This window comes from Pyxicephalus adspersus, chromosome 6, assembly GCF_032062135.1.
Source record: "Pyxicephalus adspersus chromosome 6, UCB_Pads_2.0, whole genome shotgun sequence".
In the NCBI taxonomy this organism is placed as follows: Eukaryota; Metazoa; Chordata; class Amphibia; order Anura; family Pyxicephalidae; genus Pyxicephalus; species Pyxicephalus adspersus.
The window spans coordinates 44,114,232-44,137,353 of NC_092863.1; the positions used below are offsets into that span (position 1 = coordinate 44,114,232).

At 37.3% G+C, this 23,122-nt stretch overlaps 1 protein-coding gene across 3 annotated transcripts in view; it reads right to left on the reverse strand.

The window, feature by feature from the left end:
• The window catches only part of CIT (citron rho-interacting serine/threonine kinase), a 70,726-nt gene extending 48,026 nt beyond the window's left edge, over positions 1-22,700 (reverse strand). For 2 of the 3 annotated variants that reach the window (XM_072415477.1, XM_072415476.1), the window contains exons 1-10: positions 22,571-22,700; positions 19,795-19,892; positions 13,560-13,710; positions 11,807-11,982; positions 10,431-10,532; positions 9,846-9,988; positions 9,426-9,519; positions 9,139-9,342; positions 8,898-9,051; positions 1,532-1,715 (exon numbers count right to left, since the gene is read on the reverse strand). In XM_072415477.1, the coding sequence (XP_072271578.1) occupies positions 1,532-1,715; positions 8,898-9,051; positions 9,139-9,342; positions 9,426-9,519; positions 9,846-9,988; positions 10,431-10,532; positions 11,807-11,982; positions 13,560-13,710; positions 19,795-19,890 (1,304 nt within the window). In that variant the 5' untranslated portion in view covers positions 19,891-19,892; positions 22,571-22,700. Of the gene's footprint in view, positions 1-1,531; positions 1,716-2,095; positions 2,266-8,897; positions 9,052-9,138; positions 9,343-9,425; positions 9,520-9,845; positions 9,989-10,430; positions 10,533-11,806; positions 11,983-13,559; positions 13,711-19,794; positions 19,893-22,570 lie in introns of those variants that run through there. The other variant, XM_072415478.1, reaches the window with a different exon arrangement.
• Between the last annotated feature and the right edge of the window lie 422 nt (positions 22,701-23,122).

Below are 23,122 nucleotides of genomic sequence, written 5' to 3' on the forward strand. Positions count from 1 at the left end.
CTTTAAAGATCCATTCATGCCACTAGGGCTGTTCTTCACAGAAAATATATTTTGAAAATACTCTGTAAGTTGCAGTTTGGTGTGTTTTAACCTATAATTTCCTACCCAAGTCAGATGAAAGAAAACATTCCTAATCACAATGCATCTGTAAACACATAGCAACGCATGACAAATTGTATATACTTGATGATTCTTAATTACATCTAATGTGTCAAACACGCAGCACTCATAAAGTGGGCACTTGACATTGTAGAGAACAAAAAAGGAAACAAAACAGGTATCTGTAAGCTAGATCACATAATATTAATAGAACCTCTCATGAACACATATTTTAGTAATTATTTAAAAAAAACTTTTTCAAAAGAAAAAAAACTATTAAATGTTACTGTTTAAACAGCAAACTAGAAGAGTTTCAGACTGGAAAAATGGAAAGAACCAAGAAGCATTTCTATAAAGAAATGACATTGGTGCTCATGGGCCACATATCATGGGTATATTCCACATAAAATGTTTAAGTATAATTTAAAAGTTTGAAAAACAATGAAAGGCAGAGCATAGAATACAAAAAAATGTTACGTAGCCTAAACTTTATGTTCATGTCTTCCTAATATCGAGTCAGAGTAAAAAAATATATATCTTTGCCACGCACATCCTAGACTAGTCTCAAAATAGAAAGGCAATTTAGAATGAAGCTCACGAATGCATAAACAGTGATTGCATAATAGCAGCCAGGTTATTAAAGTGCTTCTACACTTGATACAATGTAGATGTGTCACACTTGCAATGCTGCAGAAACTATGCAGATGAATTTGCTTGTACTGAATATCAAACACCTTATCAGAAAACCTTGATGTGCTGTCTTTTTTCAAAGCTGTCATAACCTTAATAAAAGAAGAGCTTATAATGTCATCAGCAACACAGCCCTAGAGCATGCTGTGCAATCTTAGCTTTAAGGTATGTTTATCTGTGTCAGGTGCTAAAACACAGAATCCACCCATCTTAAATAAAGTTTGCTCGGAGTAACCCCTGCCATAATTAAAAAACAAAAAAAAAACACAAAACAATATGATTTTTTTTAAGGTAGCTCAAAAATGTCTAGCAAGGAATGAGATGCAACATCCTCGTTTTAAGAGAGCAAAGAGGTCACAACCCACAAACTGATTGCAAGGCTTTTCAGATGTGTTCCATACACAAATATTGACACATACCAATGGCCTCATCGTTGTTTTATATTTTAGTAGTTTGCACTTGGTATTATTTTAGATTGTTTCAAAACCTCACTAAACGTACAACTAAGCCAAGATTTCCGCTTAATACTATAAAAAAAGGTTGTATGTCAGTTTTCAAGTAAAACTCAAAATGTTGTTGTACAGCAGCAACATAACGGGGAAAGGGAAGGATCCAGCTAGATGTATATGTATTCATGTCAGCAGGGGTAGTGTGATGCAGATAGCATACAAACATCACTGCAGGCCATATAAACCTGCAATCTCTAGCCAAGTCAGGACAGTCACTCATTCGTTTTACTTACTCAGATTTGGTGAATGCACCAAGAGCCTTTATGTACGAAAAGCCCACAAATGGCAAATCTTCGCCCGAGAAACCTGCAGCGTTCAGGTGGCGCGAAGAGGGTACAGCCCGTAAATTCTTCTCTGGCTCATCAAAATTTGAGGTGTCATCGTCAGACTTTAAGGTAGGAACGAATGGAGGAGGAGCTGGTCAGAATGAGAAAAATGAGGATTACAACCCAGGAACCTGCTTCATTAGCTGCACCAGCACTGCAGCTTGTGCTCTCTCAGGAACTGGCAGACTGAGTCACTGCTATGAAATCTATTACAGCAACAAGATATTAACCCCTCTATTACCTCTATGCAGAAACATACCCTCTGTAACATTACTTGTTTCCCACAATTTTTTTTTTCACCTGTCTAGGTAAGGTATCTATTTATTATAAATAAAGTACCTTGCTAATTTATAAGGATGTGCCCTGCTTTCATATTAGAGTAAATTTTGCTGCCGATGACAAGATGGTATCTAGGTATGAGATGTGAAATGTATAAAATGATTAGCAAATATACACATACTGAGAGATTACCAAATCCTTTCGCTTTCACAGCTGCCTGAGGTCTAAGGGAGTGTCGATCCATCTATTTCAAGGGCCATATAAATATACAATGTGTTGCCTGGAGAGGCCATGAAGCAGCTCCTGAGATAGCAGCCTGAGGAGGCATTGTGATACTGAAGATCCTCCCGGTTCTAATACGGTTACCATGGATCCAGAATAAATCTCCTCTGGGCCAATAGGATATGGGGGAAAAAAAGGAAATATCCCACTCCACACAGACTGTCATCTAGATTTTACCCACCGTGTTTCAAATCAAGAAAAAAAAAAAAAACATATGTGCAGTTATTGTGGCATGGCTCACACAAACAATTCAATGCTGCCATTATTGTAAATTAATAAGTAAAACATATCAGATAATTACTGCCAGCTGACAGCTCAGGATTTTGCATAGTGAAAAAAAATAGCCTTGTTTGCTGTTTTTCTAGGGTCACTTAGGCCATGGAATGCAGCATCTCATTTCTGCACAGTGAGCAGGAACAATGAGTCAGAAGCAGCACAGGCAGCCCTGTGCAGGTCAATTTAAATTTCAATGAGACCACTGGTTGCAAAGCAGTGTTCATTACAGCCATCTATACGGATCACACAGTACACACACAAGGGCACAGAACTGAAGAAATCAGTAAAATTAGCTGTTAAAAAAATGACAGCAATAAACGTGTGCATGTTATAAAAAAAAACATTAGTAAATGGGGCTGCATGCACCAATCCTCCAATGAGAACACAGGAATCCATCCAGTTATATATTTATTTACACCTACGCACCGAAGCTGGCCTTGATATTTTCCAGTTGTCAAACTAAACATAGACATGTGACTTTACTGTGCATGAGCACATATTCTGTAGCGAAATATTAGACTCAGCTCTGTTAAAAACATTATTGGAAAATTGTTTTACTTATAAATCTTAATATACGAAATAGGGATTTATTGTAAGAACTTTTTAGTATAAAATTGCTTTCAAAATTTAGGATTAGGCTGGGCTTTAATGCAGCAAAAGGGACAGGTGATGTCTCCTCTGCAATAAGAATTCTTACCTGTCTGATCTCTGCCAAAAAAAAAGTTAGATTATTTTTTTGCAGATAGGACCTTACCTGTTCCTGGTTACAATTTTTAGTTTTTGGGTTTAGTTCAGCTCAAGTAAACGGGGGTGGACAAAAATTCTTACACTGTTGAGTTATCATGCCAACACCTGAGGCATTTGACACTGGCAACCAAAAAAAGATACCATCTGTCATATCCCCTTCTACCCCCAGCATGTCTCAGTTAGTTGCAGTACAACAGACCATAGGCAGATGGTTGTGTCCCACAATGAACACAATGGAGAGGCAGGACAACAGCCATGCTACAATGCCCTGTGAACCACAGAAACACAATAAAAACCCAAGAGAGCAAGCCAGACTTACAGTTCAAACCCAGCAAACAGAAAGGGTCTAGTAAAGCCATTCTAAATTACAAGGTGATTGGATAAAAAGGAAGCTAATTAGAAAAATAAATCCACCGAGGATCCATAGGCATCTGGCAAATTTCAGAGGAGTAGAACTAAAGCAAAGACGTACTTGGAGGAATCAGGCACCAGGGAAAGGAATCTCCCACAAGGCAAACCGGGAGATCAAAATCCCAAACGCAGGAGCAGTTGCATTAGTCTGACAGAAGTCATAAAAAAGACCAAAGTGACCAAGACCCGTTACATTTTCCATGCAAAAATGACCTGAATGAGTGCGTTACATTCGGATCTGGAGGAGAAAACAGCAGATCAAGAGATTTGAATTGGCCTTGCAAAATGAGTACTGTATAAGCACAGCTTCAAAGATAAGGGAGATTTCAGCAAGGAAGCCCAGATGAGAGACTAGAAACAAACTAACAATATCAAAGCAAAAAAGACCTCATGTTTAGGGAACCAACCATGAAGTAATATGGAATTAATGGATCAATTAAGCAAGAGGACCCGCAGCAAAGTACATGGACCATTGTAAGGAGTTCCTGGTGGATTGATGAAAGCTTTAGTGGAGAAGACAGTAACCTTGGACGATGCCTTTTGATTCCAAGGGAGTTATAGTCAGTGATGAAAACCATAGGGAAGCAGATTTGAGTAACAGAACATGGGCCATAAAACCCTTAGGATCAAAGCAGTCCCATAAGAAGAATGAGTAACCCCTGGAAGTCATTGCTAGTTCACTGGGTTGGCCTATATAGCAAGAAACCCACCCCAGGGAAGGACCAAGTATGAAGTGACAACATGAAATCCCAGAATATAGAAAATTTATAAGAATATAGCGGTTTCACCAAATGGCAAAAACACAAATAGGGACGAGCAATCCAAATTAACAACTCCATGGGAAAGGTAACTTGTTTAAATGAAACAAAACTGACAAGCCATCAACAATAACAGGATCCCAATGGGCGACTACAAAACAAGGGCAATAAACTTGAGAAGCTAATGTATCTCAGATACCGGGTGCATAGGATTCCCCAAAGGGAGTTAAAGCTACTAAGTATTTGGAGAAAGATGCCACAAAGTCAACAAGGACCCCAAGAAGCCAGAGATCAGTGTGTGTAGCTAAAGTGCTTTTACTGTGACCCAGAAATCTGCAATGGGGGGGACAAAAAAATCCAAAGGTCCAAAGGATCAAGCAAAGAATTAAAAAAGGGAACCTCAAAAAGACTCTGGGCACCCAAATAAGGCTGATCTATTAGGTGTCAAGGAATAATTTCCAGCGTTGGTAACACTATTTGAAGAGAACGTGAAGAAACACTTCACAGAGAAAATGGCCCATGGGCTTTCAAGATAAGAAGTAAGATAGAATGTACTGCATCTCTCTCTCTCTCTTCATACACTGGTTAAACTATTAAACTATCACATTGTAACATCTATCCAGTGGGAATAAAGGGGGATGGGGGGATGCTTGTATGTGGAAGATTTTGCTGTGAACAGACAACATTGGGTCAAAGGAGCTCTCCATGCAGGTGAAACAAGCCATCCTTAAGCTGCAAAAACAGAAAAACATCTGAGAAATTGCTACAATATTAGGAGTGGCAAAATCTACAGTTTGGTACATCATGAGAAAGAAACAAAGCACTGGTGAACTCAGCAACCCAAAAGACCTGGACGTCCATGGAAGACAACAGTGGTGGATGATTGCAGAATCATTTCCATGGTGAAGAGAAACCCCTTCACAACAGCCAACCAAGTGAACAACACTCTCCAGGAAGTAGGCATATTGATATCCAAGTCTACTATAAAGAGAAGACTGCATAAAAGTAAATACAGAGGGTGCACTGCAAGGTGCAAGCCACTCATAAGCCTCAAAAATAGAAAGGCTAGATTGGACTTTGCTCAAAAACATCTAAAAAAGCCAGCACAGTTCTGGAAAAACATTCTTTGGACAGATGAAACCAAGATCAACCTTCACCAGAATGATGGCAAGAAAATACTATGGAGAAGGCGTTGAACAGCTCATGATCCAAAGTCAACCTATTGCATACTAAAGTATTCTAAGATTGTGAACAAGTAATAAAAGTTTTTGAAAACAAGTGCTTACTCATCTCCGTAGCCATTGGCATGTCGGAGAAACATTTCTGCAAGAGGCACTAAAATCTTAGATCTTTCCCTTTTACTTTCCTCTGCTCAAGTATATTGGTAGGCTGCCAGCTCATTACTGTAAACACACAGCAGGTGTTTCTAAGCTGTTAGAAACCAACTACGGTAAATTCTTGTGATCTTTTTTTTTTTTTAATTTCTTTACAATGCAAGCAATAAGATAGGTCTAAATCCTACTTAAAATATATAAATAACACAAAGTCCATAGCCTGGTGTGTTGTAAAAGTTTAAATGATTTAGGAGACATATTATTCTGAACATAACCAATATAGCACTAGCAAACCTTACAGTTTATGAGGTTCTGCCAGGTACAATGTTCAATTTCTGTCATCTACCGTCATCAACATAGAAGGACTAACTATATGAACAGTGTTTCTGAAAAACTTTCCCAATCGTGTGAATATATTTTTCAGAGTTATTTAAACAAAATAAAAGAGCACACACCCAATGCATAAAAATTTTAAAAAGAGGAATCATGAATGAACAATTATCATGGCAACATAACAATGGCAAGGAGGAAGAAAGGAATAGGCATGTCATACTGCATGGATATGATGTTCTTGCAAAATGTATTTTTAACTTTCAATCACTAGGCCAAGCACCAGTCGTAAGCTATAAAACAGATAAAATAGAAAAGAGAAAAATAGAAATGTATATACAATAGATGGATAGAGGTGATACAGTTTGTAAAAACAAATCTGTAACTTATATAAATCAAGATTTACAATACCCCATTTCAGGCCATGTTTCCTAAAGGTGAAGCATCCTTAGTGCACTGGTTGATAGATCTCATTAGACTTTAAATGAATAAAAACTCTGGAAAAGTCAATGCTCCTAATGCAGAGTCACCATAGGTTACCTTTGGGTCATGGAACAATGCCAGTGACCAATAATAACGTTTTCCCTCTTTTTTAAAAGAACAAGAGCAAATTAGAAACAGTCAGGTTTTATTAGTCTGCATATCTTACTTCAGTGAGCATGGCCACTTGGTGTTTGTATTGTCTCAATTTTCCAATTAAAGTTGTCAAGTGGTGAAAAACAAAATCATAGCAATGAATTACAGCACTGTGTTCTGTAAAAACATATGCAAGAGAAAGCAAGAGTCTCTGCCAAAAATCTCTGTGCCAAAATTCCTTTGTCTATACATGGCAGTGATCAGGCCTGTGAGAAATGGGAAATACCCAGCAATACCCGTTTTTTTTTTGTTTTTTTTTTTATTGAACGTTGGAAACAGACTAGGGCTGAAAAGAAGGGTGGAAAGCAAGTAGAAAATCCTTGTGACCGCTGCTAGCAAACTAACTTGTAAACATTTGCCTAGTCCAACCAAAGTACAGATGTTCTTTAAGAAAAAATGTTTAATTTTAAATATAAATTGTATAAATGCATTTGTCTTTGTATTAGTGTCCAATATTCACCTACACAGCAGCATTTGGACAGAAACAGGGTGAAAAGGCATTCTGGCAGTCTCTGTCTCCCATAGTTTCAGGGGAGTAAACAGGATGAAATGATTAGGATTGATGGAAATGATCGCGATTTTTGGCATAGAGTTCTGCTTTAATTACAAACTTACCCTAAAAAATCAGGAAACGATTTATTTGACAACAGTACAGCTACTGGTCAAAAAAGAAACACCAAATAAAAATACCTTGACACTGGTTATTTTATTCTAGTAAGCACTAAGAGAAGTAGGGCTGTCACTGCTCCAAACAGAATAAACATGGTGATAGGGGGCTACAAGACAGCAGCACATTGTGATGAGAAGTTTAAGAAAAGTAAGAAGTAAAGGTAATTTGGGAGGTCATGTCAGCATTACTATTAGAATGAAATAAATAACCAAAAAAGTTATTTAACCACCTGGCCGGTAAACCCGACCTTGGTTCGGGGTAATAACACTTGCAAAAAGCGTTAAACCCGAACTTTTGTAAGGTGGTTAAACAAACGTTGTATGACAATCAGAATACAATTGTAAGAATATACTCACCCGGTCCCCGCAGCTCCTCCGGACACGTCCTTGCTCTTCAGTCTTCTCCCGGCGAGTGCAGCGACGATGTCCGGGGTTTCTCGGTGACGTTGCTGCATGCGTCGGTGCGGGCAGGAGGCAGGGCGGGAAATTCAAATCACTTTGTATTGAACTCAATACAAAAAAGCTGTATTGAGTCCAATACAAAGAAATCTTTATATATTACCGTGTTTCCCCAATTTTAAAACATCCCCATTAAGTAAGCCACCCCCGATTTTTGAAAAAAAAATTAAAATAGGACACTTACCCGTTAATAAGACATCTGATCCTGCGTGTGTGTCCTTTATGCTGGCTGCAGCGTGTGTGTTCTTGATGCTGGCTGCAGCGTGTGTGTCCTCCAGAGAGCCTCCTCCTCCTTCAGTTTGGAAAGAATTATAATACCCGGCATTCGCGTATGCATCCCTCGGCGATTCCTGATGATGTCCGTGCGTGCGCCCGTCGATGGGGGTCGTAGCGGGAAATTCAAATATTTTGTATTGGATTCAATACAAAGTCCTGTATCCAATCCAATACAAAATAATACAAAATATATTTATGTGGTTTTGTCTAAAAGTATGTGATGTTGGACTCTGTTTTAAAATATACCACACTAGGGAGGTGTTTTAGAAAAATATAATACTATACAGTATACCAAATTATTGCATTTTCAGTATTTTTTATTTATGTATTCTTGTTTAGGCTGATTTTTGTGTTTTTTATTTAACTTATTAAAAGTACATTTTTTTTTTTTTTTACATGATTGTGTTTCAAACTTTTTTTTTATATTCATGATATCTACTAGACCCTTGTTCGGACATATTTCTGTAAGTTACAGGTCTACAATTTAAAAAAAAAATTTCATGAAAAACAGTGTACCGCTTTTGGTACAGAAATCTAGACATCAGTGTAACGCCCAGGTGGTTAAAATGGACATCTTCTTTAAAAATGAAAACATTATGCAGCAAATAAATGTATAACTAAATGTACAGCAAATGTGACAGCCCAGAACAGCTTCTTAAAACTGTAACAACAAATAAGTGACTAGATTCAGTAGATTCAAAAATGTGACTTGGCTTTCATGATGTCAAGGCTTTGCAATGCAACAATAAAACTTTATATTTAAAACTATGCTTTTCAGTACAATGTGACATGAAACATTGCATTCTATTTACTCACTGTTACGGATATTGTCCCAGTTAACATTAGCAAAAAATGGATGACAGCATAAATCTTCAAATTTCAGTCTTTCCTTTTGTCCACACAACAAACTTTGGATCAAGTCCAGAAAGTTTCTGCTGATTTTTGGTTCTTCTGGAAATTTCAGAAACCGCTGAAACAAAATTCAAATAAATATAAAATTCTGTTAAATAATTTCTTTAAAAACAGAAAAGGAAAAGAAAAAAAAAAGTTAGGAAACCTGAAAATTCATGATGTTATTAAAAGTTTTTGTTGAGGTTCCCTCTGTGAATGGAGATTTTCCATAAAACATTTCATAGGCAATGATGCCAACAGACCACCAATCACATTCAGGCCCATAAGTGGTTTTCCCATCACCGTTCATCACTGTGAGCACTTCAGGAGCCATGTAGTCTGGTGTACCTATAGGAAGGCTGGCATTCACCTAATTTAGAAGGAGAGAAGTTCATGAATGTGATATCATTCCTAGGTCATACAAGTGAATTTGAAGAAATCTTGCATACTTACAATTTTATTTGAAGTCATTCTTGCTGCTGAACCGAAATCTACAAGTTTAACATGACCAGTCCGATCAAGAAGAATGTTCTCTGGCTTAATATCCCTGTAAACACAATTACTTTTGTGTTTACACACATATATACATATATAACACAATATTAATAAAAGCAGATCCATTTTCTAGTATGGTGATAAAAGATACAATATAAACTTATGTCCCATCAGTTATTTTACCATAAAGCAGAGTTTGTGTGACACCACAGTGTTGCACTGTAACCAGATGAACTGGTAGAATTCGTAGAAAGTGATATAATTTGCTTTGTGCTTTGTCAAGACCAAGTGACTGGTTGCTATACAATGTCTAGACATCATAAAACCATCTTGGTCTTGTATATTATAATAATGTTATTATTTAATCAATTTACTTACCTATGTACATAACCCAGCTGATGAACACTATGAATAGCCAGAATTATTTCTGCCAAGTAAAACTGAGCCATACTTTCATCAAATTGTTCATCATAACGGTTTAACAAAGATAGCAGATCTCCTCCTGGCTGGTACTGCATGACCTGTGCAAAAGTTTTACACTTATTATGATGCTTTGGAAAACAATATTCAATGCTAAAGGAATGCAGTATAAAAACATAAAATATTATCCTAACATCATGACAGAGTTGGCAGATTCAAAATAGAGACTAGCTAATACAATAGGGGAACTAACAAGCACTCAAGGGGTGCATTGTGTTATAGTTTTATTAACAATGAGTGGCAACAGAACAAACATGAAAAGATGAATTGCAAAAATGTTCACATTTAGCTCATATTTCTGCAGTGCCTAAATGGAAATAGGCCATAAATGTTGTAAATATTTTTCTATAACCCATAGAATCTATTCTCTTATGTAAATGTTCCAACGTTCAGCCAAATTTATATTAATACAATAATAATCATAAATAATAACATACAGTGCCACCATCAATAAGCTTTTCCGTAACCTGACATGTTACTTACCAGATAAAGGTGCTCTTTATCTTGAAAGGCATAATGTAGTGGAGGTATCCAAGGACTTGCGTGATTACTTAAAATGCTTCGCTCTTCTTCAAAAAATGAAACCTAAAACAGGGGACAGTAATTTATTCTGTGATCCCTTTTGTGAAGTTTAATTGTAACAACCACTATAACCAAATCACATGAAACTGATTTACATTGAAAAAATATATAATTAATGGATAAATATGTAGAATATCAATAAGTCTAAAGTGGAAATAGTGGGATTGTTTTCTTTTGACTCCAGCATGAGCTAACATTTTATGCTGATAGCAAATCATATATGAATAAATGCCCCAGTGACAGATTATTAATATTATTATTATTATTATTAATAAACAGTATTAATAAACATTATTATTATTATAAAACAAAGAAAATGTTACTTAGTGAAGTAAACAATTGTGTTTTTTCATCCAAATTCACATATCCTTCAGTTAACATGTTTGGGAATTCTTTTACCACGGTGTACATTCTTGTACATGGTGTACATAGTGGTGAAAATATTCCCACTATGCCCACTGATTTTGCAATTAACTCCAACAGTCAGGAGCAGCTTTAAACTACTGGTTCCTCAGAAGCAATGTTCCCTCCCATCTCAACAAAATATGTTGGTGACAATACAATGTTTAAGGAATTTGCAATACCTAAAATAAACTTGCAAATATACATTTTTGCTATGGAGAAAGTTGACCTAATTTTCTGAATATTCCTCCCACTGTGGAAATACAATCTTTATAATAATAACAATTTTGCTAAAATAGCCTAATCATCCCCACTTAGAAATAATAAGTCACCCTCTGTATTTTTTTAATATATGTTTTTTCTGAAATGGTCATAAACCAACCGGTATGAATCTTTAGGACCTATTCACATCACATGTAGTGGGCAGGGTTGTTTAGTGCAGCTCAAGTGAAAAAGACAAGCTGACATTCATTGTTTCCCATATGCCCACCAATATAATGAATTTAAGTGCATTGGTGAAAAGAAACATACTGCATGTAAATGCTGAGCAATGTGGTGCAATGCATTACACCAAGTGTTATAAAATGTAGGGCAATGCAACTTTTTTTATATAAAGTATAAATGTATTTTTGCGTATTTTGGCTACAGCTGCAAACCAAGCAAAAATACACATCAATGCAATGCATTGTATGATAAACATACCTTTCAAACACATCATGTCAACTGAAATGCATTTTTTGCTCACCAATGCTCTTTAGAGACTAATTGGCTGATGACCATAGAGCTCATCATTAATGTCACTGCAGAAAGCATTACTATTGTTAATATTGTTACTTAACAAATGTTGGTCATGAAATATAAAGCACTCCATGCACCTGTTCTTGTGCTAGTATTGCTTTCTTCTTCATCACTTTCATTGCAAAGGTTTCTCCGGTCACTTTCTCTTTGACAACATGCACATCTGCAAAATGGCCCCGTCCAATAACATTCTTTACATCAAAATCCTTTACACTGGGCTGAAGCTCACGTAAATCTGCAACAGTGTCTGAATCTGGAAAGAAGAAGAATATTACAGAAAAAGGCAAAATATTACAGAACAAAAAAAAACAAACAAACAGATGCTTGATCAAATTATAATAAACAATATGGAAGAGTAAAAATAAGAGCTTAAATTTAAATAAAAAAATAATAATGCCAAATAAACACAAAAATAAATAAAGCAAACAAGCACATAAGTAAGAAAACTGTCCATTGTTATCTTCTTGGTTCACACCTGCTGTTTTTTCACGGACAAAGCGAAGAAAGTTTATTCCATAGGAGGGATACAATTAATATAAAACAATAAGCAAAAAATGTAGTTTGGTTGTTGTAGTTTTAATTACAGTGCAAAGTATAGCCTGTGGTAACAGTGAGGTACAGCAGGCATCTTGGAGTCCCTTCATGTAGATATTACAGTCTTCAGATACATCCTTTGATTCTTGTCCCAACCAATAAAAGGGTCTAAACTTTTCTTCAAGCTGATATAAACTCCAAAATCAACTGTATGTATGAATACTGTACACCTGAGAACCTAGTATATGATCTATGAAGGACATAGGCAGAGCTGGGAGGCGTGGCATTTTAAGTGAGGGTAGAGAGTAAGTCCAGACCTTAGGTTACATGAGGATCTACACGCACACCAGAACATCACGTTTTTAGTACTGTTGTTACTTTAGCAACTTTTGAAGGTCCAGTCCCCCTTTTTAAACATCAAGTCCTTTTTTACACCTTTCCAATTTATCATGCACATTGCAACACACTTCTAGACAAATGTACACTGCAGGTGATTTTATTTTTTTTTTTGCACAGGACATAGAACATACCCCGAATTTTATCCTGTGTCAGGGAATGACAACCAACCCGTTTCAAAGCTCAATATTACTCAACATTTTGATTTATGACAGCACCCAACAAAACTAGAGCGGAAAGAAAAGCACATCTATTACAAATGTCAATGCTATGATTTATTGTAAAAAATTAATTAGAACAGTGTTTCCCGCACTTTTTCTGGTGTTCCACTATGAGTGCCTAATTTGTTGACAGTAACACCAGAAGCTTAGTTGCCTGAGATGAGTTGACCGAGATGCTAATTACAGCACCGGAAAATATTTGATGTTGCCTGCAATGTATCCACAGTTGATAGGGCTTAAGAGAAGGTCTGGAAAACATTGCTCTGGATAAAGATAACCTTGATATTGAAACCCTGTCATCAGACCAATATTTTAATATTTCCCCTTTATTTTTTTTTTAATCTAATTACTTGTGAAGGTCTTCCTTGAGCAGACATGAAAAAGACCTTAAACCACTGTTGGTGCCTCTGTCTTGGGTGTGATATCAGCAACCCTCACCCAGGAATTACATTTTATAGTATTTTTCTTCAAGCTTTCACCAGCAGCAGCACAAAATGTTATGTAGGAAAGTGAGGAAGGGAAATGCTGGATCCGTACAAGAATAAGACTGAAACTCCCCAAATAATTTGGTGAATAAAAACCCATGCAGAAATGAAATTCAGCACCCACCCGACTACTATATTACTTTACTGACCTATATCTCAAATAAAGCCGAGCCAAGTTAATAGTAAAAACTTACATTTTTTGACAAAGTTTGCCACATGTTTTATTTTCATCAAGGCTGGACTGTTGCATTCTTCGAAGAGTACAAATAAGGAATCTAGAAGTCCTTCCCTGCTGAGGGCTGACAGTTGCTGTTGATGAAGTTGAGGCAGACATGACGATTTTCCCTAAAAACAAAAAGAGCAAAATGTACAACTACAAAACAACAATCCCTTTAAATAATTGTTTGGAAAAAAATACAGAGGCTGCCAGGGGTGATCTTCTGAAAATGCTGAATAGTTGTCTAGCTGTCACATGGATTTACTTGCTTCAAGTATTGACCCAGGTTAATGCCTTAGAATGACAGGCAGGTATCCAGATTACATAAAAGAAGCTAGCAATGACAACCTCTATATTTCTCATAATAGGTTCATTATGAGCCTTTATCCTGCCTCTTCCTAGCACAATTACACATTGGGCCTGATTTATTAAAACTCCCCAAGGCTGGAGAGGATACACTTTCATCAGTGAAGCTGAGTGATTCAAAATATTTGCTAACAAATAGCAAAGGACTTTGAAGAACTCTATTCCAGATTTTCTGGATTACCCAGCTTCACTCTTGAAAGTGTATTCTCTCCAGCCTTGGAGAGCTTTATTAAATCAGGCCCAATGGCATGACACAGATAACTCACAACACCACAAAAAGAAATCATAAACCAAAAACATAAAACATCAGTTTATAGGGCATCATATAACTTACAATCTGCCCGTACAATATCATTTAAACCTACCCACAAATATGTAATGTAAGGATCTGCCTGACTAGATACAAATGGTTTGGATAGTTTAAGTAAGTCCTCAATTTACATACAGTTCTGTAAGATCTGTGGAATGTTCAAGAACCCATATTCAGACAGAACACGTAAATTGGATCTACTAAACAAATGCCAACAATAATGCCTATTTATATAATGCTTATAGATATAGCACTTTAATGCATTTAAGGTTTGAAGCTAAACACAGTCAGATCTAATCAGTACTTAGATAGGAGACTGTCTGGAAATGCTGAGAACATTTTGTAGCAGATACATTTCCTGTTTATTTGTCTTTGAGGAGGTGCCATGACGTAATGAGTCTGTCAATTTTTTTTTTAGATAGTGGCCCATGAGTCAAAAAGTTTGCCCACCCCTGGTCTAGCCTTTCCTCGCTATACCCAAAACAAAATATTTAAGAGATTATTTTTCTAGCTTGAGAAAGGGTGCTAGAACATGTTAGTCATGTTCTGTGTATTTTTATACATTTTGTATTCAATTGCACTTATAATAAAGTTTTAATTAAACCTACAATCGGTGTTGGCTACTTTCCTGAACCTTAAGATGTTTTTATACAGTATTAGCAGCTGTTTCCTTGGTAATTACTGCATTAGGTTGGTTTAAAGCACATCTTTCAGTAAAATGCAAGGAACGCTTTCCTTTGCACAAATTGCCTACTATTTGTGGGAGTAAAAAAATACACATAAAGCTTAATATTAATTACATACAACAGCCTATCAGCTATGACATCTATATGAGGATTATATCAAACTTCTCCTTAGATCACAGTTTCTCAACCAGGGTCCCTAAGGTTTCTCTAGGGGTTGCTATGGGTTCCTCAAGCAATTAGCAATTTAGGGCTCTCAGGTGAACTTTTTGGCTATCTGTATGGTTGCCATTTCTTCCACATGTAAGATGTCTGACCACCACACTAATGTACTGTAAGCTGTTGATATAGTATATGTAGCAGGGGTTCCCTAAATACTTAAAAGTTAATTCAAGGTTTTCCCCATATTAAAAAGGTTGAGAAACCCTGATCAAGATCTTAGAGAATACAAAGCAACTAAAATCTTTGCGAGATGATGCTCTTGTAATGGACTGTAGTGTCCTGTGAAGATTTTGCTTGATGTGCAATCTTCCTGAATGAATGATGACATTATGCTAAGTGGTGCGGAAGAAGGTGGTAAGGCAAATATAAATATAACTTTTTTTTTTTTTTTTTTTTTTTTTTTTTTTTTTAATATCAGGTATTTTTAACAGCTACCAACAGCAATCTGATTTATAAAGATGGGACCCAGGCATTTTGAATAAACAGCTGTTTTGTTATAAGTGTGGAAGACAAACATCTCTGGGGACTGCGTTTCCCTCACTGTCACACAACTGCGGAGTGACCGCATAAAACCAGCAGAAAGGAGTAGACTAATTAAAAAGTATTGGTTTATTCCATAGTTTCATGGTTTACTGCCTGAAAGAATACATGCCACTCTTTCAGTAAAACAATAAATGTCTATTTACATAGTTGAGAACTATGAAATTCAATTCAGCTTGTTTTTAATTTACCATACCCCGCTCTGTTTACTCTACTGTGCATTATGTTCTGATTCTGGTGATTACCATTTAAAAAATATTTTCAATTTGATGTAAAATAGATGGGTGGATTTAAAGTGAATCTATCACCAAAATGTTTACTTTATATAAAAGTGTAGATAACCCCCTTTCTATAAAGCAAAGTTTTTTTTTTATTTTGTTCTAAGTCCTTTCTTTCTGTTTGCACATTTGTAAATAGCCAACACCTTTGCCAAAAGTGACTAGTCCCATTTCCCTGCACACTGTGACTTCCACACAACAAGAATGTGCTGATAAAGTGTGTGAGAGGAAATGCTGTGAGATTGAAGACTCCCTTGGTCCTTGCTGAAGTCTACTCCACTTCTGTCATGGTGCTTTCTTCACACATACATTTGCTGAGGTTTTTTGTGCTCTAATACCAAGCATGGTAACAAAATTTCACAAGTAATTATTTGTGGACGATTGGAGTTGCTGTGTATTTTATACTACAGATTTTCTACACATTATGGCGCTGTGAAGCTAAGTAACACTAACTATGAAACTGATTGCTATATGTTTGCCTGTATTGTTGCATTGTTTTTCATCAATGTATGCTTGCATCTTTCTGAATACATTTTACACTTTAAATTTTGCTGATTAAAAATGGTGTGCAGATTGTTGAGGGGGAGTAAGTATGCTGAACAATTAATTGGAGAGCAGGAAGTCTGTGACTTGCCTGCTTGGGCCACAAATAGCCCATGGACATCTGTAACAAGAGAACTGGCTAAATATGCTTCTCCTTTGAATAAAATTTTGGATGATTTGCTGAACTTTCCACGGACTGGATCTAAATGTTTTGGATCCAGTAAGGGAGAGATGCGGGCAGTAGCCATGTTTGGTCGGCAGTTTCTCCATGCTCTAAATTCAGAATCTAAAATGAGGAAAAAAGGAAGAGTTGGAAAGGTAGCTTTTGAGAGAGGAGTCTGCGGTGGCATCTGAGTGTTTACAGGATACCACTTGCAAGGCTTTTAAAAACAACAAATGCACTATTCCATAACTTACCATAAAAAAGGTGCATGCAGCATTTTCAGAAATGTAATGCAACACACATTAGTGCATTGGCACATGTTGAGCTACATTTTATTTTCCCTGAAAAGGTGCCTTGAGGTGCTATTTAGAATAAATAAATGGCACCCCATCACATTTAGGGCATGATTTATTAAACTTCTCCAAAGCTGGAGAAGATACACTTTCATCGGTGAAGCTGAGTGATCCAGAAAATCTGGAATGGATCTGGTCCATGACTGAAAACATTTGCTAATAAATAGCAAATGACTTTGAAGAAATCCATTCCAGGTTTGCTGGATCACTGCGCTTCACTGATGAAAGTCTATCCTCTCCAGCCTTGGAGAACTTTAATAAATCATGCCCTTACACTCAGGACACTGTGAAAGCAGGGTTGATTAAAAGCTCTTTTATGACTGAGAATATGCAAATTATTCAATGTATACTGTCTAGTGCAGCAGTTGCCAACTGGTGGTTCACGTGAAAATTTTGGTGGTCTGCGGCTCTGGCCGGTGCACCCCTGAGCGAGATCAGTACAAAAACCCCCGCTGGAAGGGTGCACCAGCCAGAGACGTGGACCATGTCACCCGTACTGATTGCAGGCGCAGGTCCAGAGACACAAACAGCCCACTCTCCCATCGCAGGCTTAGACCTGTGATGGGAGAGTGGGCGGGTTCTGGCAGCATGACGTCACTAAAGGGAAGTTCCTTCCCCTTTAAGTTAACACCTGGCTGTCCGCGCATCCGTGGTCCAGAGCCGGTAAGTTTAGCGGTTCATCGGTCTGAAGAGGTTGGCGACCACTGGTCTAGACACAGCTGCACTTAATGATTTACATATGGCCATATTTATTTACAGACTTATTCAGAAAAGACTGGACCACTCAACAATATTGTAATCACTGAACCGGTCTGCTTTATGCCAGAGGGGGAGATCCAACCTAAAGCTCCATTTATGAATAACATGCTCCTTTCTAACCCTACCACGGACACCATTCTGCACAGATGGGCTTCCTCAATCCTAATGTCCAACCACTAAAAGCTTTAGCATGTCAACATCATTTATCAAGTAATTTTCATTTTCTTAAATTTGCATCTTTTATTTAAATAATAGTTGGTTACCCTGACATGAAAGTCCTTGTGGTGATGCTTTTTCTATAGAATGTCAAGGACAGAATAACGCTCTATCCTCAGTTTCTTTCCTGAGATATAATTCTGTAATTTCAGCTTCTGATAAAGACTACAACTGGGCATGTTATTAGACATAACATAGGGTGATGTCACCCTAAGAAATGTCATGCAGCCATCACTTGGCAGGACAGTAAGTAGTTACAAGGAGGTAACAACTGATGAGCAAAACTGCTGGAAAAAAAGCAGAAATTAAGTTTTTTTATTACAAAATTGCAATTGTTTATCATATCATACTGTAATTCAGCAATGCCATTCAGCTACTTTAACTTTAACCAACTAAAATGGCGGGTATAGTACTCAATCGTTCTATGCATATAATCTCTAGTCATCACAAAGCTGATTGGTAGGGCGGCACTATGGTTGTGGAGTGGACTACTTTCAGAAAGAACTGTTGTGATGTGAAAATTGCGTGTTCAGTTTTAAATCACCAGTGGCAAGAACAAGCAAAGGTGTCAACAATCATCTGAGAACAGCTCCTTGGGACTGGTCAATGTTAAAATTTGAGGACAAAGCACTCTACAGATTGAAAAAAAATCCTGATTGCATGCGTTGAGAGATTTAAGCTTCAGATAGAAGCTGTTTCGGCTACCTGGGCTGAATGCCAATTGTGGCAGAATAATTTCATTTACAGTAAAGGTGAACAATCGGCAAATAAGAAGTCAGAACAAGGTCATATTTATTCACACAGGTATTTTGCATGGAAACAGAAAGTTCTAGACAGGAGTGGATCCTTAATATTGAAGCACCAATCAGCTGCACCTATCAGTATAGCCATCTGCAGCTTACTCATTATATTGATCAGTTCATGAAATATATTTCTTTTTAGTTTAAGCAGTAAAAAAGAACAAAATTAACAGAACTGCACAGCAGAACTCAAACTTAAATGATATATAAACAGACCTCCAAAGAGGAGTAAAATATTTTCAAATGCATGACAAAGTCTTTATAGATCCTTTCCTTCCAACCAGTGTATCCAAAAACAAAATGCAAATTGTGTGCTTTTTGTTTCTCGGATTCTCCTCATTTAAGCTTTTTGTAGTCTTATGTTGAAAGTCATTAAAATGTATTTGTGAAGGTGACGATTCAGTCTCACTGATAATTGTGCTGCATCTACTACTGCTACATTACTCATTACAACATCTGAACTATATTTATGTTTATAACATTTTAACTAATACCTGTTTAAATATATAAATATTTATATATAACCTAAAAATCTGTTAGATCATTCATGAGATTAAGCCTATGTACACACGTGCAAAAATTGTTGTTGGAAAGGATCTTTTACGATCCTTTACAACAAACAACCACACGATGCATGAAGGAGTGCTGTACATACAGCACTGTTCTGCTCTATGAAGAGGGGAGAAGAGAGGAGGGGGAAACGGACGGAGCGGCACCCCACGGCGCTCTCTCCCCTTCACTTTCATTACAATCATTCCTTGCCCATCGTCCGTGGATCCGCCAGGACGGTCTTTTGGATGATGGACGATGAGCGCTGTACACACGCAAGATTCTCGTCCAATGTCAGCCCTGAGCGGAATACCAGACGAGAACCATTGCACGTGTACATTTATTTGTTTTCTCCAACATTATAAAACACTACACATAGCATTAAAACCATTTTAGTAAAAAAAAAAAAAAAAATAGATGAGATTGGCACCTGGAAAAAGCCGTTGAGTCGTGCAGCCCTACTAGTAATGGGCTCAGAAGATATGGAATCAGTGGTCCCGCGTGGTCCAAACTTGAATTTTAACATTTCTGAAACAACAAATTGAAAAAATAAATTACTTCATGTTTTTTATAAAAAAGAAATGTGTTATTCTATTCAAACAGCAATGATAATGTCTATGACCCAAGCCCTGCCAAGAAACCCAACCTTAGTTTGTTTGAAGATCCACTCCCAGCATGTTGATTGGACAATGAAGGAGAAGAAGCACAGTGATGAGGCATTTTAATAGTGTAAGAAGAGAAAGGCTGAACTCACCTAGCCAAAGTAATCTTATCACAACACAAAGATGAAGGCTGCCACTGCCAACCTCTGCTTCTGAAAACCTGCCATCAGAGAAATATGGAGGCAGCAACTGCTGACCTTTCCAGTTGTCTGATTGGTATTTTGACATTCTTGTGTTAGATTTTGTGTGACTTAACTGGAATTTGTACATAGATAGGAACTGTTTTTTTATTATTTATTAAAGCTGCTTAGGGAACTGTAAAAACCTGTGTAACTGTATTCCTTAATGTGTATATGTAAAGCCAATGCTTTTTAAATGAAGTACACAAGGGTCAGAACCTCATCATTGTATTTCATTATAAATCTGTTTACCAGCTGGGTAGATTCACTCTTTATATTTTCCATATTTTCCTTGTTCCCTATTGCCTTAGTTAACAAAGTATTGGGATATCCAAAATGTCAACGTTCTCACAGGAACAGAAGGTGAGGGGAAATCTTCCAATAGAAGCCCTTTTACTAGAAATAAGTGTTTAGTCTATCTGCACATTGAGACAGCACATTCATCTTAATGAACAATATCTTGAGTTCCATGTAAATTTAAAATGAAAGGTATCTGCAATACACTAATGCAGGAAGGCAGATGATCACAACACCAACCAGAAAAACAGGTCAGAAATAGGTGAACAGTCCTCTTTAACCCCTCCCTGCATGTTTGTTTATCTAGTAAAAAAAAAAAAACTATGTCACCACTATGTCTTTTTTCAGGTCCCTTGCCAGCTCCATTTCTGTAAACAAGGGCCCATTAACTCACAGGTACAAATGTGCCCAAGTTGGCCAGTCCTCTGTTGTCCCTTTGTTCTAATGTCATGTGCTGTATACTTCTCCTCTGGATCCCACTGACCTCCCAAAATGTATTGCTACCACTGGCATCAACACACTTTATCTCAGACCTGGAACAAGCATGGCTGGCTCAGTGGTTAGCACTCTAGCCACTGTGGAGTTTGCAGGTTCTTCCTGTGTCTGTGTGGGTTTCCTTTTGGTACTCTGGTTTCCTCCCACATCCCAAAAACATACAGTTAGTTTTATTAGCTCCCCCCAAAAATTGACCTTAGAACGTATTAATGACATATGATTATGGTAGGGACATTACACTGCGAGTCTCTTCGAGGGACAGTTAGTAACATGACTATGTACTGCGCTGAGTAATATGTTTGCGCTATAACACTGGATAATATTATTATTAAATAATAAATATATGAGTGTCAGAATATTTTTCTGTACTTGTTACAAGCCAGTGACTGAGGAAATCATTTAGGCTAAGGCATCAACATAAAAGGCAGACAACTAGAGCTTTCACAAGAAATATTCAGCACTGGCAGCCACCTTGATTCTCTAATGACAGTGTCATTCTTAGGACTTGATGAAAAGAAATACAAGTAAAGCAGCTCCTTTGTGTGTATTTCATATTGGGTAGGCATGTCAGCCGTGTTTATAAAATGATTCACCTGTAGAAGAATTTATACACTGAATTTCTGTTAGTTGTGTATTATTATTATTATTGTGGTTGGTAAGTGGAACTGAAAGTACAAATCATGAGCAGTCAGGTTCCTTAATGCAATGTGGGCAGGCAATGTCTCTTCTGCAATAAAATAAAATAAATCCTGCCTGTTTGCAATTGTTTTTCAATAAACTCACCTCCCCTTGCTCCATCACCAGATTATTCTCCATGTTCAGGTTTGGAGGTTATATTGATTGGCCAGGCTGGAATGACATAAGTCGCACGCCTGCGCACTGCAGTTCATTCAATACCAGACAGGACAACAGTGCACATTATACTAGAGATTGCAAAAAGACAAGCACGATTGTTTTATTGCAGAAGAAACATAACCTGCCCCTTCTGCAATCAGGCAACCTGTCTGATCGCATTTTTGTTTTTATATTTGGGCTTAGTTCCACTTTAAAGCCACCCCCCATAACCTGCAGTGGTTTCTTCCATCAGTACCTACATACTATAGTGACTTACTAGCTGGCAGGAGAAACCACAATGGTTGCGGGGGAGGGGGGGGGGGTAAAATTTTGTTTTATTTTTTTCAGTCTTACAATACAATACATGTTATGCTAGACAGATAAATAAACAAAGTTATTTATTTTGTAGACATGACTGTGTGGTGGAAGGGTCACTTTAAGAACCCTATGTAAATCAGTTGTGTGTACTGTGCATTAGGTAGTGCAGGTGTGATATATACCGATTTGCATGAATTGAGCCCCTCATGGCTAACATAGAACAACCAATACCAGCTGACAGTTGTATGGTGACAGCCAGCTGTACCACCATAGCACCGCCCTTATAGCACTGCACAGCTCAGCAGCCTGTATAGCAGGCCATACACCGCGGGCTGGGCACCGCTGACCACACACCACAATGACCGCCAATATACAGAGACCGGGCGCAGCCTCTAATAACAAAACATATTCATTCACTCACCTGGCAGCGATCTTTACCGCCATTAAATTCAAATCCACAATGAACTTCGTGATGTCACTTCCGGGGCGTCGCGGGAAACTTGTCACACCTTCCTTTAGTTCGGTGTTGTGTTATGTGCTTGAAATGTAAGGAATCTTTCTACTCTCAAATACATAACTAACGTGACGCATTTTTAGATTATGTGAAGTGTGTCGTGTGTTTACAACATTTTATAATGCCAGACAGGGTTATTTTCAGTATGTTTCCCTTAAGGAAGATGTCGGATGCAGCATCATTCGGTCACTGCTTTAATCTGAGCTCTGTCCGCACTGCTGCCCTCTAGTGGAGAAGATATGGCATTGGTTGCTGTCAATTTATGGGATTGGGATTGTAAAGTGAATATGGAATGCTTATTTAGGTAAAAGTAAACACTTCAAAAATAACCTATTTTGCTTTGAGCAAGAAAGGATTGGAGCTTCTGCCATATTTCATTTGGAAACTTTTAAACTCCTGATTCATATTACAAACTGACTATATTCTCCGGTATAGAATAGTCAAAGGTAAGGTTTATGT